At 43.9% G+C, this 21,375-nt stretch overlaps 1 protein-coding gene across 3 annotated transcripts in view; it reads right to left on the bottom strand.

Annotated features, from left to right (window-relative positions):
* The window catches only part of TTC39C (tetratricopeptide repeat domain 39C), a 449,102-nt gene that overhangs the window by 13,063 nt on the left and 414,664 nt on the right, over positions 1-21,375 (bottom strand). For all 3 annotated transcript variants that reach the window (XM_069220027.1, XM_069220029.1, XM_069220030.1), the window contains one exon: positions 4,207-4,311. In XM_069220027.1, coding sequence (XP_069076128.1) covers positions 4,207-4,311 — 105 coding nt within the window. The remainder of the gene's footprint in view (positions 1-4,206; positions 4,312-21,375) is intronic.

Genomic DNA, 21,375 nt, shown 5'->3' with positions numbered 1-21,375 from the left:
TGCAGAGGGTTAGGGGTGAGCAGCTACAAATGTCTGGGACTGGTAGCTAGGCATCCAGCTGCGTAGGGCTATAAGCTGTTTCAGTGGCGTCCTGGTCACTGAGATCACCTTCCAATTCAGAATCTGGTTGGGAAGGATTGCTGTCATTTGAACTGTCAAAAAAGAGACTTGCATGGAAAAAAATGCTGACAAAGCTATAGTCGTCGATGGGGTCAACGGGGAAGTTGAAGAGGTTGTTGTTGATTGGGTCATATTCAGCATCGGGAGTAGTGACATCCTCAGTGTCGTCATCAACAATGGTTTGGCATCTCAAAGGTACTGCCATTTACATGATGTCAATGTTGAGGGTGCTGTAGATGTCGACGTCAACACCAGTGATTTCTTCTTTGACCTAGAAATCACTAGCAGAGGCTGGAGCTCATTGAGGACATCGAAGCAGCTAGATTTTCATGCCAATTTTTGCGTAAGTTGGTGTTCATCCTGCTTGGAGTGTTTTTTTCTGAAGAATCTCCAGCCTTTTTCAGTCAGATGATGGCTGCAGGCACTTTAGAATGCAAGCCTGGCTCTGGGAAATCTACATGTTTTCATTTTTGAGCTATCTTTGTGGAAGTGCCTGGTGGAGCTCTTTTAACAGAATCATCCCCAGATGAGAGTGCATCCCCCTAAGAAGGAGGCTCTTTTTTTCTTTTCCAGGACATATAGTGCTAACCTCCTCTCGCTATCCTTCAGTGTCTTTGAAGGGAAGGTACTGCCAATTTCAAAGCATGAAGGTTTGTGCTCTCGATAAAGGCAGTAAATACATAGTAATGTGGGCCATCAGCGTAGATATTCTCCTGACCACAGGTTGAGCAGGATTTGAGTAAAGGTGTTTCTCTCGGTCAGTCATGATGACAGTTAGTGACAAAGGATAGGTCTCCCAGATCCAGAAAAATGAAAATCTCTCAGGAATTTACCCAAAAAACAACTCACACTATACAGAAAGCTGAAGGTGGGGCTGGCAATGCTCCACAGTGATCAGAAAATATCAAGGTGAGGTCAATGAAAGGTCAGAGCAGAGCTAATCACAGGGTCTCCGTCACACACATCTCATCTATGGTGGCCTCTATGGAAACTTGGAGAGCTTTCCACTACACTGGCTGAAGTTTGTGTTGCTTCAAATGAGGTAGATGTGCCACAAAAAGCAATGTTGTTTAATGCTATTTAAGATTAGCAGGGATTCCCAGCGTGACAATGGGTAATGATTAAAGCAGGTGAATTTATGACAGATCCAATGTTGGAGAATTATTGATTCTGAGCAGTCCTGTCCTTCAATTTCCCGCCCTACACCATTGGTGGTGGTGGGGCAAATGTGTTTCTGCCTCAACAAGAAGATGTAATCTACTGAAAACAGTGGCTTATTTGAAAGGTATAGATTGCAGCACTTTGTTTCATTAGAGCTGGTTCTAGAGCTCTATGGAAGAAGACCTAGTGCGAAAGCCTGTTGTCCTTCCCAGAGAAGAGATCAACAGTCCAGTACCTCCTGCTCCTCTTATTGAGGAACTCAGGGAGGCACTAGGACATTTACTGTGACAAGTGTCAAACATTTCGGTGAAAAATCCTGTGCTTGTGTACAGAAGCTGCTGCTGCGCTGGATGGTGTAGTTATGGGTCATAGAAACCAAAGGTTCATAGTACTGTTTATTTGTTCCTGTAGCCCGACTTGTCACAGCTTATAAGCCCTTTGTGAAGCACCTTGCCTGTGAGACTGTGATTTCCTTTTCACAGAGTAGGCAGCCCAGTCCCTGGTGGGCCACCATCAAGTTTTGTTTGCAGTGATCTCTTTACTGAGTCTCGTCATAGACTTTCCACAAACTCTTCCATTACAGTTTCATACACCATTTTAACAAAATCAACTTAATTTATTCTAGATTGAAATCTGTGATTATTGAGACACTGAATTTTACATATTCACATTGGTGGCCGCAAACAGGATTCTAACTTCTCCGCACTCCAGCTGCCAGAGGCAATGGCCTCCACCAGGATAACATGCTGCATGGCCAAGGATTCAGTTGGATAGAGCCTTCGACCTCCGGTGAAGCAGCATAGTGCAGCTACCTTATTGTCCGGCTCTCTGGTCCCCCCTGTAATGTTTATCTTGATTACAATGTGCATTACCTCTAAGATGAGACCCTGGACCTTGTTTTATTGTTTCTTAAGGATTATGGGGTTTCAAATATACAGATTATTTAATGGTGTGATGAGCACCTTTCCCAAAAAATGAAAAACAGTTACCAAGAAAGTAGGTCTACATGGCATATTTTCTCTTTGTGGCAGCAATTATTAGATGGAATTCGACTGAAGGCCAAACTTTGTGCTTGTTAATCAAGAGTTTACCTCCCATTTAGTGAATGCTGATGAAATACACCACAGTGGACAAGTGAAAACAATTCAGGTGTCTAAATTTGGACCACTAACATATGGCTCGCGCCAAGACGACAATAAAACAAGTATTGACACAGCCAATAAACCTGGCCTGTTGTTCCTGCTCTTCTTATTGAGGAATCCACAGAGGAGCATAGACATTTCTTGTGACCAGTGACACAGGCATCCAGCTACAGCCTTGGCAAACTGCTCGATTGTGAATCTTTATTACACAGCATGCCACAAAAATACTACAGCATCGCATGCATTAAATGTTAAAATAAAAAAATATAACCATTGCACACATGTTTTTTACAGGCAGAAATAGTACTTTCTGTCGGGGAGGTATATCAACAACAGCTATAGAAATAATTTTAGCTGTAATGCATGCTACAGGAAAAACATACATTTTAGTGGGATAAGAGGTACCACTGGTTTTAAACTACTGTAACATGAAAATATAGTTTAGAAACACAAGGATGAAGCAAAAAAAAAATACAAAAAGGAAATAAAAAAGTAATGGCAAAGTAAAGTATTACCCCACAAGTTCAAAAGAAGTGTACTACTTTTGAGGCAGGCATGAGCCTGTGAGCAGGGAAAATACACAGCGAGAAAGAGGTTTTATGTAAAGACCTTATATCTATTTACACGATTGTACTTCTTTTTTTATTTTTTAAGCTATTTATTATTATTTTCAATTATTTTTAATCAGAACGGAGAAACGGCAAAAACCGTGACTAGGCCAGACCTAAACAAATGAAAATTGTTGCATTACTATCTCACAGATCTACAATTAACGAGTTTGACTTTTTGGTCATTAACTAAAAAGTCAGTAGTGACTTTTGGAACACCAATAATCCTCGGGTCTCCTACTACCCAGCTTGCTCAAGGGTCGACCATATCACTGATGACAGGAACGGGTGCCTAGAACCAGTGGTGGCCTTTAGATCAGAGCACGTCTTTCCACTCAGCTAAAGCCTTAGGGTGGCGTCCACATCTGATATTTGAGAATCTTAATTCTTAAGTTTTAACACAACTTCTTTTACACCTACTTCCACTGTGAATTCAGGCCTGGCTATTTGTTATCAACTCTCAAAATCTACACAACTTTATTATCGAGAACAACCCCTAGTAGTTATTTTCGGCTGTATGCAACCATATATCACTAAGCTACCCGTGATGGCCTGATTCATGGATTCTGGACCAATAGCGGTTTCCTAGAATGGCAATTTCGAAAACTCATTTAAAGAGTTCAACTGTAGTCCAGTCTAAAAAGCACGCTTGCACTGATCAAGGTCTTCGGTGGTGGGGCTGGTAGACAGCATAACACATATTTGGCTGGAATGTGTTAATGCCTTCCTCCGCCTCAACCTCCTGGCAAGTTCTTTAAAGCCGCTGCAGACCTGGAGGCATTGAAGTGTATTTGAAGCTACGGAAATGGAAGACACACAAGGGCACCAAAAACAGAGTTCAAATACTTTTCCTCTTTTTAACACCAGCGTACTGTTTGTTGTCAAATCTTGAATTCGCTATAGGAAGGGAGAAATAACAGCAAAGTTCTCAGACATTCTTTCAACTCTCAGATAATTCCTCTTCTCGATGACGTGAATTGCTCAACCTGGGTCTCATATTCGGAGAAAACTGAAATTTACATTTAAAAATTATCTTTGATTTAAGGAGTCAGATAAAGTACTGCAGCCTGCGTTTTATCACAATACCCAAATCGTTTAGGCACTCGCATGCACAGAATAACATAGTTTAATTAAAGTCTCCTTTGCACAGATGTGCAGTGGATGTGTACCCTTACCTCTGGCTTTTCTAGTAGAAGGCAACCAAGCTCGTAGCAAGCATACGGCTGAATGTACAAGTTTTTTTGACGGTCCAGCTCATCTTTCACAGCAAGCTGAAAGAACTGTAAGGCAAAGTAAAACTTTTTCAATAATCTTGAAGAAATATTCTTCACTAATCTATGACATCGCTGGCATTTTTTGTCAAAACAGTAGAACTTACTCAGTGTACAGAGAGCTGTACAAAAAGTGCAAAATCCATTCTACAAGGCTCATGGGATGCCCGAGACTGGTAAACAAGCAGTATGGAGATCATTTGCTCAGCAGATATAAAACCCGCTGCAATGACTGACCGCTCAGATACATAGAATCTGAACTTGTCAAGAGAAGTCCGTTGAACATTAACGCAAGAGAGAGGGGTATAGTAACATAGTTAACTCATCTAAGGAACAACGCCAGAGACTACCTGTCCAACAATCACCACCGTGATGAACTTGAACTTACTCATCAGTCCAGTCTCCCTTCCTCTAAACTTATGAGATTACTGTAAAGAATTTCAGGAGATTGAAAGGTGGACAGGAGCAGCATTTAAGACCAGAAGAAACTGTGCCCACCGTAAAATGGGAACGGGAATTAAACCTTTCCGAAACGCGGTCCAAACAATGAAACAGAAAGCCTTGAACCATGGTCAAAGATAGCAACAGTCCGCCTGTTTCAATTAAACTCTTGCCTTCAGATTACATCAGACTGAAAAAGGTGCATTTGGGAAAGGCATGCCCACAGCAGAGGTATCCTGTTTAGCATATCAAGCAAATAATCTGGTTAAGCATTTGTTACGAAAAGCCAACAAACAAGGCTTCTGGCAACAATGCGACAATCAAAAGCTTGTCTTAGCAATACTTCTGCCCTTACACCGGTTTTGTAGAAACTGGTCAAGATACTAATACTAGGGTAAAAAAGGACTATGCCCTCAAAAGGCAATAAAGGAGATCCAAGTTTTCACACAATGATGCACAACAAAATGCTATAGAGCCCACCCAGGCATAACTACTTGCAGTCACATCCAATGCAATGGGGTTGGCCACTTTGCTTATGTGGCCCATAATAGACATGACAATGCACAACTGAGAAATCTATATTTTATCTCATTCCTAAAAATCTCAACCCTCAATGCTTTAGGAAATTGTAGTAATGAAAGAGCAGGCAGACAAAAGTATTTTAGTTCTTGATTGTATTAGCTGGAGTCATACTTTTTTGCGAGCAGCTTAGCCTTCTTCTTAGGTTCAGTGACATTCCTGGCTCTCGGATTTCTAATAACTGACTTTAAAACCACCTGCGAGTCTGCTTTTGCTAGTAAACAACGTTTACACAAGCTGTGGCGGAACCCATTAGGGAAAATGGGAGTTTGGATAATTTCAAATAATCCAAACAACAACAATTACCCCCATTTACCATACATCAATAACTCGTTTAGAAAACATGCAGTCCTTCTTCAGCATGTTCATATTAATTGCCTGCACAATTATTTGAAATTAATTTCAACATGAATAAATGGGTTAATTTTCAAAACAGAAGTAAGACAGAGCAAAATAATAAATTTTTCAATGAACTAGACATGTTATCTAACAATTATCGTGTGAGAATCTAATTCTTACAAATCCACAGTAGCAGAAAAAGTTATTACTTTATGTTCACAAGAGAACAACTTTCAATGGCGTGTTCATAAAGCATCAGTAAAGCCTGACAAGAGCGGAGTCCCAGCTGTGATGAGTGTGCGAGCAGGAATCGGAGAGGTAAACGGCTGGTGGGGCACTTCCAGACGAGAGCGAGCGGAGTTCCCTAGAAACGAGAGCTTGTGCCAGCTGTGACGAGCGTGCATCATGGTAACCGGAGTAGTTAGCGGTTGTTGGGTTGCTGCCAAAGTTCTCTGATTTAACCCGCACGTCCTTCCAAATCATGATTCCTGCCCTAAAACTGCAAAGATTACCCACATTGACATCTCCTCTCTCTTTTCCAAATCTGGAGTCACCACTTTCAAGATCACTTATCCCCCGAAACTCTCAACGTATTTGATGAAAGACTTAAAACTCAAAATCTTGACAGAATTCACAGAAACTTTATTCACGGACCAATACCACTGCACTCGGAAGGGGGCTTGGAACCTGACAACTGATGTTCTCTTCAGAAATAACAGAAGAGCCTGAACATCTCAGTGACAAACATTTCCTTCGGAGTAAGCTTAATGTTTATCCTCTTTCCATTTCAATTGTAACCTTTCAATCTCCATCTTTCGTGATGGCAACATCATGTCCAAGCCAATGACTCAACCCCAGTCAAATGTCTTTTTGCTACTTTGAGCCCTCTCTCAAAAAGATTTACAGCCCTCCCCTACTGGACATCACCCCTTAACTCTTTTCATAACACCTCAATTGGCCTACAACTAATGATCTCTACCAGAACAACTTGTCACCTATGCCTGCTCTTTGCTCCCCAGCTCATCTGCATTGCATGTTCCACCTACTGGGATCGCCTCATCCTTCCGTCCTGGTTACATCTCACCAAATGTCTCTCTTTTGCCCTGTTCCCACCGCGATTCTCGGCCGGATACCATAGCGAGGGAGCGGTAGCTGACGCTGCCACTATCGTCTAACCTACAACCGGCTACTTACTGCCGCAGGAACCAGAAGAATAACCGGGGCGGAAGGGACGGTGGCCCCCGTGGTTGACAACCCTTCAGCACAACAAGGCCGCGTGTACCATTGTACTGGGCTGACTGTTCCACATAAAAGATCAGTGATGGGCCGCACAAAGGGTAAGCACACTGGTGGCATGGACGTTCCGACCTCTGGGGACCAGGAGCCAGCCACGACAATGGATGTCCCGATGGACAAGCTTGACGTCATCCTACAGGAAATCAGAGAGTCACGGGTGGCGATAGAACAAAGACAGGGGTTAATCACGATGGAACTAAGTATTCTGAAAGATGATCACAAGAAATTAACGGACAGACTGAAGCAGATAGAGACAATTGTTGCCAGCATTCTTTCAGACCATAAGGAGCACAAAACTGCTACTGAGCACCTACAACACCAGATGGAAGCCCTACAGGAAAGAATCGAAGACGCTGAAGGGAGATCTAGGCGTAATAATATCCGCATAATTGGTCTACCGGAGGGAAAAGAAGGTCAGACGCCACACAGTATGTAGAAGACTGGTTGAAAGCCTTGGCAATGGATAAGCTATTAATCCACTTTACAATAGAAAGAGCACATCGTATCCCTGGTAGGAGACCCCTGCAGGGGGCACCACAGCGCCCCTTAATAGCCAAGCTGCTAAATTACAGAGATCGTGACACCCTGCTGCAAGTGGTGAGAGAAAAAGACCCCATTATAGTCGATAATGCTCGTATTTCCCTATATCCAGATTATACACTGGCAGTTCAGAGGCAAAGAGCTTCCTTCCAGTCAGTAAAAAAGCGACTCAAAGTGGAGGGAATACCGCTCGCCCTCCTGTTTCCGGCCAGGCTACGAATTACACATAACCAAAAGGCCCACTTCCTTGACACACCTGATTTAGTGTGCGACTGGCTGGATTTGACCTTCCTGCACTCAGGTCCCCAGAGTCAAAATGAGGCCCTACCACCAAGACAGAAGCACCAACCCCGCAAAAGCAGGAAGAACCAACAACTTTCAACTCGGAAGAAAACTGGACCTACCTTGTTGCAGATGCTGGAGGGTCGGAATGATGCGATACAATCAGCATACTCCATACATAGAGCAGGTCCACCCTCCCCTGGAGTTGCCTCATCGATAGATAGCACAGTCGCGTCAGACTCAGAAAGTAGCTCAACACTGTTTCCATCTATTACACCACAGACAGTGCAGGAACTTTAATATAATCAGAGTGACAATTTGCCCTCAAATGACTCCCCTGATTACCACAGTGTATGGACTACGAACGCCCACAGGCTGCTCATGCGATCTGAGTAACATTTCACAATGACTAACTGTAACATGGATGCGTTGCACCTTTGTTTGACCATTGACCAATACGTGAAAGTGAGACTCGCTGTGCTACCTGATTGTGGAGATGTGAGGCCGAAACCACACTCGCTCCCTGCTAACGGATGGATCCCCTTCCTTTGAGGAGATCCTGGTATCTCCTTCCTCGATTGCGGGCCCGGACGGCCGAACTCTGTGATCCCTGTTTTACATAGGGGAACCTGTTGACCACGAAGGGTTAATATTGCATTAACAACTTGCACACCCCATTGCGTAGGCTTGTTTTACTGTTTACATAATGATGATTTTACATAGATTGAATTTTTATTATGTAAGGGTTTGGCAGAGTCCATTCTGGCCCTGCCGAATATTGGGGACCGTTGAGGGCATAGTTTTTTGTTTTTAAGTTCTGACATCCACAAATGTTTTATACATGATTTACCTGGAGAGAAGCAGTTTGGTGGGAGCAGGGGGGGAAAATCATCTATTATGGTTTCATAATGCTGTCACTACATGATTATAATATTGTTACTTGGAATGTACGTGGACTGGGATTTATCCACAAACGACATAGAATACTGGCCCAGTTGAATCGGCGCAAAGTACACATAGCATATTTACAGGAAATGCATCTCACCACTCATGAGGCGGTGAAACTTTGCCAAAAATGGCCAGGACAGTTGCTTAACACCTCATACTCCGCGTTTGCTCGCAGTGTGGCTACGATCTGGGGTCCCCTTTGAAGTACTGGATACAAAAGTAGATGAGGAAGGCAGAAATACGTTGGCCAGGGGTAACTTGGATGGGAGGCTTGTGGTCCTCAGTAGTGAATATGCCCCAAATAGTGGTCAAGATGCTTTCCTAGAACGCCTATCGGTGGTGCTTACCCCATGGGCTGATACCCCCTGGATAATAGGCGGGGACTTCAATGCAGTGCTTGACACAGCCCTTGACTGATCCACCCCCCCACTGTCCGGCACTAATGCGCAGAGGCAAGCGGAGGCACTGTGGAATTGGCTACACGGTTGAGCACTCACAGATAGATGGCGAGCAAAGAAGGTAGGGCTGACAGAATATTCCTTGTACTCCCACCCACATAAAGTACACACTCTATCGTATTTTATGCACCACTACACTGCAAACGAAGATGACTTACGCTACATATGTAGGGAAAACCCTTTCGGATCACAACCCATTGGAGCTGACTATGAATTGGGGGAGGCGGTCTACACCAATCCCGACATGGCGATTACAATCCTCGTTGTTAGAAGATGTGGTGTTGAGAGAGGAAATAGCACAGGTAATAACTAATTACTTTACCGACAACACCGATTCGGCATCCTCCCCATTAATGGAATGGGAGGCGTTTAAGGTGGAGATCAGAGGAGCAATGCTGGGAGCAGTGGCAGGGGTACGGACGGTCATTCTGAGGGAGATAACACAGGTGGAGGACAGCCTGGGCCGCCTAGAAAAGAAAGCAGTGGAACAGACCCAATCAGCTCAGCGGCTACAGGAAGCAAGAGCTGAACATACAGAGCTGCTTGAATGCCTAAAAAAGGTAAATTACACAAATATAGGGAACCCATACACAATGAGGGGATAACCCAGGTGCGCTTTTGGCGCGCCTTATAAAAGATGAACCATCCCACACTACCATTTTACATATTAATACTTCACAACAAACTAGTGTAAATACTCAGCTGGAAATGAACGAGGCATTCTGTGATCACTATAGAACTCTGTATTCCGCCCCAACTGTATTAGATCAGTTGCACCTTGAAGCTTTCCTCTCTGACATTACATTACCGACACTTGCTGATGAAGCCAAACAAATACTGGGTGCACAGATATCAAAAGGGGAGATACGGGAGGCCATAAAGGATAAGGCACGTAATAAATCACCAGGATCAGATGGCCTCCCATCCGAATTCTGTTCCTTGTACAGTTCAAAACTAGCCCCCCAACTGGAGAGATTATACCAGGACTCTCTGGCCAACAGCTGCCTCCCGGATACAACTAAGCAAGCCATAGTGACCTCACTATTAAAACCTGGGAAGTCTCCAATAGATATGTTGTCTTATAGGCCTTTATCCTTACTGAACACAGAATATAAAATATTAGCTAAATTGCTGGCACAGAGACTCTTTCCCTTGATAGGAAACCTAATACACACTGACCAGAGTGGATTCATGCCGTCTTGTAGCACCTCGTTGAATATACACCGATTATATCATGTAATAGACTCAGTCAGAGAGAGCTACCCCCAAGCGGGGTGTCTGTCATTAGCTCTCCGCCAGGCATTTGATTCTTTAAACTGGGAGTATATGTTCGAAGTACTGGAAAGATTCGGAATTCCTTGTGAGTACGTCCGGTGGGTTCGCTTGCTCTATGCGGCTCTTACTGCAGAATATATCACCCTCCTACCATCTTTACAGGGGAACCAGACAGGGCTGTCCATTGTCTCCCCTGTTGTTTGACCTGGCGGTGGAGCCTTTGGCACACCGACTAAGGCGAGACGTGGAATCATGGGGAATTGAGATAGGGAATACAAGGCACTCGATATCATTATACACTGACAATATTATTTTGTATGTGAAAAACCTTGCCCACAGCCCGAGTTCTGCTGCACAAATATATGAGGATTTTGCACCCTGTCAGGACTAGAAAAAAACTATGATAAGTCTATAGCATTCCTCTTCCGAAATTTGGATACAGGGACCGCAGTGGGGTTCGGTGATAAGCGATTGCGGGTAGCTGCAGACACCTTTCGTTATCTAGGTATACAGGTTTATCGGACCCCGCTGGACTTACTGGAGGGCAACTAGTGGAGAGCGATGACCTCACTCAAACCGCAGATTCAGTTTTGGGGTAACACTGCCACTATCTCTAGCAGGGCGCTTAGCGCTGTCCAAGATGGTGATGCTGCCCTGTATCCTGTATTTTTTTGTGAATGTACCGGTGAGGGTGTCAGACACCTAATTCAGGGTGCTACATTCTATGTTGCTTGAACTTATCTGGGGAAGAGGAAGGTGCCAGATTGGATTGACGAAGTTGCAAATGCCAGCGGACCAAGGGGGCATGAGTGCGCCCGATTTTAAGCCTACTGTGTGGCGAGCCAGCTTCAATGGCTTGCATACTGGCTGGCTGGGCGGAATCTGCAGGAAATTGAATTTACCCAGACAATGATTGATAGAGGTTGCCTGCATTCCTTGATTAGTCCTGGGTCCCGTCCCACCGAGAGGATGCCACTTCTATTACGTGTGGCCCTACAATACTGGAAACATGTGCTCAGGTATACATCCAGAATGATTCCCTATGCTCCTGACATCCTACTGGTAGGGTTGCCCGTGCCGACTGGACCACTGACCCAAAACAGGATACAAAAATTGGCACAGGAGGGAGTGGGCACAATTGGGATGCTGTTCAGAGACTGTGATCTACTTACACATACGGATTTTGTCCATGAACATAATCTATCAAACTCATTATTTTTACTACATGCAAATATAATACACTTCATGAAACAACATTGGGCTCCAGATGGCATAGAAAACCCCACACATGAGTTTGTTCACACCATATACACGGTGGGACATGGGACACATCTAATTAAATGGCTCTACCGCGGACTTAGACGACATCTGCTTCAGCCCCTGACAGCTCTAATATCTAAATGGGAAGTGGATATAGGCAAAGAATTATCAGATGAAGAATGGTCTTCAATACTAGAATACCCTAGTCGGGTTTCACGAAACACGAGATTCAAATTTATACAATATACTATGATGCATAGAGCGTATCTCACACTGCATAGGCTGCATAAGCTTTACCCTACACTATCATCCGAATGCCCTAGATGTGGGATGGCAGAGGCAGACCTACTACACATGCTCTGGAACTGCCCTACTATTGCTGGGTACTTGGAATGGGTTGGTGCCTTCTTGAAGAAGGTTATAGGAAGAGGTATTTGGGGACGACAGAGGCGTGTTTGCTTGGGCTGTTTCCCCATACGAGGAAGGGGAGGGTGACATCACGATTGGCAGATTTGGTGCTTTTACTGGCAAAACGCTTATTGACTAGGCGGTGGAAGGCCGCATTGGCCCCCTCAACGACGCAATGGAGTATGGAGGTTTTGGAGTGGGGTAGAACCGAGAGTGCTGCCCTTAGAAGAGAAGAGAGTAGAGAAGTGAAAAGACACCCTATGGCTTCAGACTGGGATGAAGTATTGGATGCTTTTAAAACAGCATGTGAGGTGGAGAAGACCCAAGGGTGACTATAGACACAGCCCTATTAGGACATTTTGTTTTCAATGAGAGCTAACAACCACTGATCGAAATGTGTTAATAATGGAAATGTGACCTCGCGGTTGCACCTTTGGGCTCAGATGCCAGATAAGCCCCCCAACCCCCTGCATCGGTCCTAAACAATGCAATGACCATATGATCCACGTTACATGTCTGACTCTGGACATGCCCCTACTATGCTTCTCCAATGACAATAGGATGTCAAGTTGAAAAGTTGTAAAGGAGGGAGGGGGGAATGTTAATTGTTATATGTTAAGGAATAATAATTAAAGCACAGCTCTCACCCGGGGAACTCCATGAAAACGGGAATATCCTATATATACTAATACTGACTAAGAATGGACATGAATATGAAATCTGGGTATAGGATTACATGACAGTCAAATATTGTAAGGATGTTTCGCTGAGATGATTGTAATGCATATTATATATTGTGATGATCACTGTATTGAAATATGCCACAAGCAATTTTATTGACCTCTGGAGAAAACAATAAAAATGTGTTTAAAAAAAAAAAGTAGCTACACAATGAAGATCAGGGTAACATTCTCATCACCATCTTCATGAACCACAAACTCATGCGCCCACCTTCACCAATCAAAAAGATCACACAAACTTCATTCAAGTGCCCATCTCTCTTCCTGAACACACAGTCTCCAAACCAACCAACTCCTCCCTCAGATGCATGCTTCAGTACACTACCTTGAGATTTCAGAAAAGATCATAAGATTCAACCTGGACATCAGGTTCTCCCCAGAAACCTGGCTCAATGATGTCTCAAATAATTTATTGAACCTATGCTGCCTCCTCTCTACACTATTCTGCTTTGTGACCAAGAGAACCGTCCTGGAAGGTGGCTAGTGGTAATTCATAAAAACACACTAGGGTGCAGACTAATTCCTTCTTTTGCCATCACTTCTTCGAGTATTTGTCACTGGAAGTCTCCTGCCCCTCTACCCCCAATCTCTGAATGAATAATATTTATCACCTCTCCCCCGGGCGAAAACAACTTTATCAAAGAATGCATAAAGTTTATTATATTCCAATTAATTAGCTCTGACAACATCATCTTCCTTGGAAACTCCCATCTACATTGGGGTGTCAGGGCAGCAAACCCAGTGAGCCCCTTCTCTACCTTTTGCTGCAACAGTGACCTCTTGTAACACTGGCAGAAGCCCAGGCACTGCAAAGGCTCCACCCTGGATCTAATAATCTTCAAAGTTCCTCTCCTGACAGCGGAATATTCCATCCCAGAAGATTGGCCCTATCAATGCCAATCCCTTTCACAGTGACATCAAAACCTCTAATCAACCAATAAAGGAGAACCTCTGGCTCTGGGACACAAAAACATTGATATCAATGCCTCTGTGAGCACCTAAATCTTGTGTCAAGAGTCCGAACACAACATCGTTGCCATCACAGGCAAACCTAACAACTGCATTAAAACCCTGACAGAAGATTTTGCATCCCTAAAAAGCAAGCTGAGTAGACCCAAACCCTCTCTGCCATAGTTCTCAGAATATCTTTAGGGGGAATAGAAGCACCTCAGAATGTTTGCTAGAGTATGGAAACAATCACCCTCGGCAACAAGTCTAACTAGGTTGAGAGCTGCGAGAAGAAGTTAGAAAGACCACATGGCCAGAGACAAATCATCTGATCCCTCCTTGATGCTTCCATGAACAGATTTACATTTCTATGTGCAATGATTAAGCAGTCATACTCCCTTCATCCAAGGGCCCACCCTTTGACAAGAAAATGAAGGCTTTTGACCTATCTCTGCCATCAACCTCAGACAATATAATCAAGTACAATCAAACTCATAACTCACAGTGGCCCTGGCCACAATTTGACAGAGTTTCAGAGTCAGAACTACTGGAGATCATGACCAAGTTTAAACTGTCAAACCACTTTCTGATGCTAATTCTGGTTCTTTTAGAAAAGATCTTGCTAAACAACCCCTAACCCACTGGTCCACTATGGTAAATTCTTCTCTCGAGCAAGGTATCTTCTGGTACTACCTAAAAAGTGTTCAAATCTTTCCTAAAGTCTGTCACTGGAAACCAATGAGCTGAACAACTCCACCCAGTCTCTACTCTTCCCCTCTTAAAGAAGGTGATAGAAAGCCGCAAAGCTCCTGTCTCCTCACATCCTTCAAATAAACTCCAACATACCATCCAACTAGGCATCAGACAGGGTTACAGCACCATGAGTGCAATTCTGCAGATCACTGATGGCTCATTCTGCATCCTTGACTCTGAACTCATGTTAACCTGTTCTGCTCGATCTCTTCACTGCTTTTGAAAGTCAACCACCATGCTTTGATAAGTATCCTGAGAGATTGAAAGTGCATCATGGGGGCTTCCTATGTGATGAAACATTCACAACCAGTGAAAACTGAAAGTTCTGTGTGCAACCAGTCATCCTACAACAAGAGTTTCCTCGAGGCTCGAAACTAACTTCAACACTGTTTAACCTTCATTTTGAACCACTGGGTGAGTTTCTTAGGTATCTAGAATTCTCTTCCGCCTGTATGCCGATGATAACCAGATCTATCTAAAGGTTTCATCTCCAGACTTCATCATCCTTCTTGCTAACACCCTGCCAAGAATTTAAATATGGTGGTACCTCACCGTCTTACACTCAACGCTGTAAAAACAGAATGCTTGCAAACCTCAATCCAACCTTTCTAACACATGAGGGGATGGAATCCTCGTGTGCCATGGAATGCAAATCCACCACTGCAGAAAATGCCAGGTCTCTTTCTTTCATCCTCAACAGTCAACATAATCTTCAAAAGCAAATCCCTGGTATTGCCAAGACCACTAGGTTCCAACTAAGGCTTTTCTGGGGGCATCAGGCTAAAAATCTGTTATTTGGGCATTGTCTCTCTCTGGATTAGTCTTCTGGAAATCGACCTCTTTGGCATCCCTAAACTCTATTTAGCTCCACTCAGAGCAGTGCTACATGCAATGGTTTGATTAGTTACTAACTCCATGAAACCTGACCACATCACTCCCCCTTTTTGCTACCCTTCCAATAATGCATCACAGAGACTAGAGCTCAATTTAAAACTACCTGCATCATGCATAAAACCCTACATGCCTCGTCTTCCATCTTTTTGACTGGAAACTTGAAAATCTCAGGTCCAAAACGGGCTCAAGAAACACAGATACCCTCTACCTCGAGCCTACCACATTCAAGCAAGAATATTACATGAACATTCTCTGGAAAAGCAACAAGAATCTGGAACTCCCTTCCTTTGAACCTCCTTATGATGCCCTAGCTAACTTTAAAACACAACTAAGGTCATTCTTTTCAAAGACACTTTGGCTACGTCTATGCTCTCCATCACATTCTTGAAAGACACTTGGGGATGAACATGTCTGTTTTGATCTTTTTCTTTGTTTTAACTCAAACGCAATTTATGATTTCTGTGACTGTTTGAACTTGTTCTTTTGTTCATTGGTCTGATGCCTTTGGAGCATGTTCGTGCTATAAAAACACTAATAAAAATAACTATAATGAACTGCATGGGCGCACCAATGTAGTAACTGTGTGAGAATTGAAATGAGCACCAACAGACAGAGGATTAGTGCTTTGTTAATAATGATAGAGAACTATTCATGGACCATGCTAGCAAAACCAAGAGAAAACACAATTTTTATCAGAATCGAATGGCCAACTGTATCAAATTTAGCTGACATATGCAGGGAATTAGTTAGAAGCAGTGACCATGTTGAGCAGACATGATAAGTTTAAATACATATAGCAGGACAGTCTCAGTTGAATGTAAAGTGCCAAAATCAGACTGGAAGGAATTAGGTAGGTCACTCCTAGAGAGGTAGCTCATATGCCTATCAAACACAAGGCATTCATAAACCTAAGAAAAAAAAACAAGTTTATAGATATGCCAGTAGTTGGCACAGGAAGAAAAGCCAGTCTTTGAGATGGTGTTTTTATGGATTTTTAATTGAAGGTAATTTCTGAAGTTAACATTCAAAAGGATGGAGGATGGAGCAGTGATATGATAGAGAGTGAGGGATAGTAATAGTTGGATAGTTATTTACAGTGTGGTCAGAGAGCCCTGATGACTTTAAAGAAGCATGTTAATTTGGCCTTTTCAATGGCTGTACTTGGGGACATTTTCTATTAATCGATTTGCTTGGGTGAGCATGATTTCTGCCATTCATGAAATTATCTTATTCTCAAAGTATTTAGGCATCTAACCTGAAAGCAGATCTTGGGTTAAACAGAAGGGGTGCAAGTGCACCGGCAAGGGCAATGTGTGTCTGCAGTGTGAAAAGCAGGGTGTAATTTAAGAACAGTAAATTGGGAAAAGTATGATATTACTGTGGACTTCATGGAATGCCAGAAAGGCATTTGAACTGGTCTGTAGTTAATGGGAGTGTTAGCATCTGGAAGGGGTTGAATAGGAGGGGCCAAAAAAGGAAGCTGTATATGTGTGCTATGAAAGAGTGAGACACTGAAGGTTGGGAACGTTGGGAAGAGAGAGAGTGAGTGAAAGATTGGACACATTTTTCCAGAAACCACTTCCTAGATTTGTCAGTTGGGATCTAAAACAATCAAAACTACATCTACCTAGATTTTGTTCAAGAACTTCTTGAGGCCAGGGCATATGTTTAGATTTCAAACAAATGATCTTCTATCAAATATCCTCTACTTATTTTACTAAGGGACATGGGTGATTAAGAAATGCACACTCTGGAGCAAACTCATTATACATTATTTGGGAGCAGACAGTTTTTCAGTGGCATGTTTTTAGATACTGACAAAGATGTAACAGATAAAGATAGGGTAGAAAAGAACAAGATACTTATCAAGCTAATTACCATTGGTAAACCTCTTCCTAGTGAATATTCCATTTTACCACAGATTCCTCACCTCTAGGGTGCCCTCAAGTATTAGACTGGATCCAGATGATTCTTCAGTAATGATCCAGTGTGTCAGTAGGTGACAATGTGCAGCTCTGCAGGAACTCCATACTTCTCCAGAAGTGATGAGGGGAGCCACATATAAGTGCCATCCCTGGGCGCTGATGTTGGTTTTTTGCATATTTTACCTTCTGTGTTCTTAAATGCGGATTATATAATAAACTGAGACAGTGTGCTGATGTTAAGGAGGCCACTCCACAGAACAGGGTGGACGGAGGGCAGTGAGGAATCTTAGGTATATACTCTAAGGAATGTTACCAAAGGTAACTAACTTCTTCATCTGATGGACACTTCTAACAGCAGATGCCTCATCTTTAGAATAGATACTGTAGCAGTATTTCCCAAAGGTAGGGGATCTGGGCTGTGGACTCAGAGAAACAGTCCTGTAGAACGCAGTGCTTGAAATGACCTTCCAGCTGGACCTGACCATTACGGCAGTAGTGTTTTGTGAACATCTGCACAAACGTCCACATCATAGCTGGCAGATGTCAAGAACAGGTACTTCTCTTGCCAAAACCGTAGTAATGGACTTAGTCATGGTGAAATTAACCTGCAGGCCTTCAGGGATCTGCTGATTGGCCAGCATAGCAGATTTTGAAGCAAAGAATTATCCACCTAGAGAACGTCCTCTTTTAGATCACCAAGCCCTTTTTTGCACCAGAAAACCCCACAAAAAGCTGGTCATTCACACAATGGTCCTTTGTGCGAACAATGTAAACAATCACTGCCCTCTTATGATCAAGGCAATGGAGACACTTTTCTATTGTGAGGGGTGAGGACAAAAAACATTAGCAGAGTGCTCAATTGACAAATGTAGAAGGGAGTCACAACCTTTGGTAAAAAAAGGACACCGGGGTCCTCAGCACTAACTTGTCTTTCAAGAAAGTGGTGTTGGGTTGTTACATCAAAAGAGACTGCAACTCACTTGTGGTGTACAGACGTAATTTCAATAAAAAAGACAGTTTAAAGTGTCAAAAACCTTAAGGAACAGCTCTGCATAAGCTTGTCTAGACCAAGATCAGAGCCCACTGAGGGACAACGAATGAATTGGTTGAGGTGGAGGAATGTGTCAATCCTTTGATAAACCTCATCATAACAAGTGATTTAACACACACAGTAAGGTAAACACAGGAAGGCTGAAAGGGCAAACGGCCTAAACTACGTGGGCACAGCCATGTGGAGCTGAAGGCTGCAAGCTAAACAACGCTTGCCTGAACAAAGATTATGTCTTAACTACGCATTGGCATGGTTAAGGCAGGCCGCATATGTGTTGTTCAGGCAGCAGTCTAGTTGTGCGAATGGGTGGGCAAGCAGGAACCAGCAGGAAGACAGGTCAGTCGAGATAAGTGGGGATGGGCAGTTTAAAAAACAAATTAACAAATCGGTGTGCGTGGGGAGGGGTTTAGGGCTCAGGGCCAGGGGGTGAGGGAGAGGTGTGGGGTAGATTAAAGGGCAGGGGGGTTGTTGGACTTTTCATCCTTAGCGTGGTCTCCCTTAACTTTTTGCCTCTGTTTCCCAGGTTGTTGATGTGTGCTGGACTCTGATTTTGCTGCTTTTGTTACTCTGGGCACTTTACCACTGCCAACCAGTGCTAAAGTGCAAGTGCTCCTATACAAAATGTGTATGTAATTGGCTTATCCATGATTGGCATATTTGATTTATTAGTAAGTCCCTAGTACAGTGCACTATAGGTGCCCAGGGCCTGTAAATCAAATGCTGCCTGCAGCACTGGTTGTGCCACCCACATAAGTAGCTCTGTAATCAAGTCTCAGACCTGCCACTACAGTGTCTGTGTGTGCAGTTTTTTACTGTAAATTCGACTTGCCAAGTGTACCCACTTGCCAGGCCTAAACCTTCCCTTTTCTTACATGTAAGGCACCCCTAAGGTAGGCCCTAGGTAGCCCCAAGGGCAGGGTGCAGTGTATGGTTAAGGTAGGATATATAGTAATGTGTTTTATATGTCCTAACAGTGAAATATTTCTAAATTCGTTTTTTTACTGTTGCACGGCCTGTCCCTCAGAATGTTAACATGGGGGCTACCTTTAAATATGATTAAAGTGTAGATTCCCTTTGGGAGCGGATAGACATGTGGAGTTTGGGGTCTCTGAGCTCAAAATTTAAGAGTACATCTTTTAGTAAAGTTGATTTTAAGATTGTGTGTTTGAAAATGGCACTTTTAGAAAGTGAGCATTTTCTTGCTTAAACCATTTCTGTGACTCTGCCTGTTTGTTGATTCCCTGTCTGGGTCAGTTTGACAGTTGGGCTGGTTGCACCTCTCACTAGACAGTGACACAAAGGGAGCTGGGGTGTAGCCTGCATATCCTGATGAGCCATCTGTGCTAGGAGGGAGGGAAGTTGTGGTCACTTACACCTGAAGGGGCTGTGCCTGTCCTCATACCATGCAGTCTCCAACCCTCTGGTGAGTGTAGGGGCCTGGTCAGGGCAAGGCAGAATTTCACAATCAAGAGAGACTTTGCCTTGAAGTAAGCCTACTTCAAATCAGAAAATGGGTATAAGAAGGGCACCCAAAATTACAGACTTTAGTACACTTCTGGAAACCAGGAGGAACCTCTGCCTGGAGAAGAGCTGAGGAAGAAGAGGTGCGCTGCCTGTGACCGTGCTTTGTGGAGCTATCCTGCAGTTGCTGCTTCTGCCAGAGTAAGAGGGCAAAGAATGGACTTTGTGCGCCTTCCATCTTGTGAAGATCTCCAAGGGCTTGATTTAGAGCTTGCCTCCTGTTGTTTGAAGTCTCAGGGACAACAAAGACTTCTCTATGCCAGCACCTTGAGTCTCCGGAGAGACTCCTACTCTGCCAAGTGGTGCCCATCCAGTTCCTTGAGAAGCTGGCAGCCTAAGAGGAAGAAATCTACGCACAGAACGCTGTGTGGGGAAAAGGCGACGCGCCGCCGGCCTCGCGGCTGAAAATCGGCGCTCGACTGCAACGCGACCCGAAGATTGACGCACGAAGCTGGAGAAACGACACGCAGCATCGCTGACGGAGGCTGGTGAGATCACAACCCGCGCTGCGTGGTTTTTGGATCATTGTGTGGCAGGATTTACTACGCAAGTACCGCTGGGTGTGTAACAACAATGCAAGGCCAGCCCGGACCCGTGGGTGCTGACCGGATCGATGCATTGCTCTCCTGCGGAAAGAAGAAACGAAGCGCCCGACCCGACGAAAGTAGAAACGAAGCAAGGTCTCACTCGTGAGTGAAATCGACGCATCACAAGCCTTTTTTGACGCACACTCACCTGTGCAAAGTTACTTTCGACGCACCCAAGGTACATTTTCACGCTAACAGTGTTAGTGTGTGTTTAAAAACTACATGAAGACTCTTTTTGCTTTTTAATTGATAACTTGACTTGTGTATTTTAGATATTTTTCGTTTTGGTCTTGTTTTGTTTAGATAAATATTTCCTATTTTTCTAAACCTGTGTTATGTCATTTTATAGTGATTTCATTAAGTTAATGTGTGTGTTGGTACAAATACTTTACGCATAGCACTCTGAAGGTAAGCCTACTGCTCGTGCCAAGCTACCAAAGGGGTCAGCAGGGGTTAGCTGAGGGTGATCCTCTTTTACCCTGACTAGAGTGATGGTCCTTGCTTGGACAAGGGTAACCTGACTGCCAACTGAAGACCCCATTTCTAACAGGGGTCGGGGTAGTTTGGTGGATATCAGGGCAGGGCCAGGGTCCAGGGGAGGTTTTTAGCTTGTGATTGGAGGGGGGTTAGGGCTCAGGGCGGGGGAGGATGGGCGGGCAAGCTGGAAGAAGAATCGGTCTAGGTAAGTGGGACTGGAACTGTTTTTAGGGGTGGGAATTTTTTTATTTGTATTTCAGGGGTGCGTGGAGGGGGTTTAGGGCTCAAGGCTGTGTGTGGGGGGGTTCATGGTAGATTTAAGGGCAGGTGGGCTGGGGTGGGAGGTCGGTA

Source organism: Pleurodeles waltl, chromosome 2_2 (genome assembly GCF_031143425.1).
Source record: "Pleurodeles waltl isolate 20211129_DDA chromosome 2_2, aPleWal1.hap1.20221129, whole genome shotgun sequence".
Taxonomy (NCBI): Eukaryota; Metazoa; Chordata; class Amphibia; order Caudata; family Salamandridae; genus Pleurodeles; species Pleurodeles waltl.
Note: the sequence above shows the minus strand (reverse complement) of the source record. Positions and strands in the feature narration are given on the sequence as shown.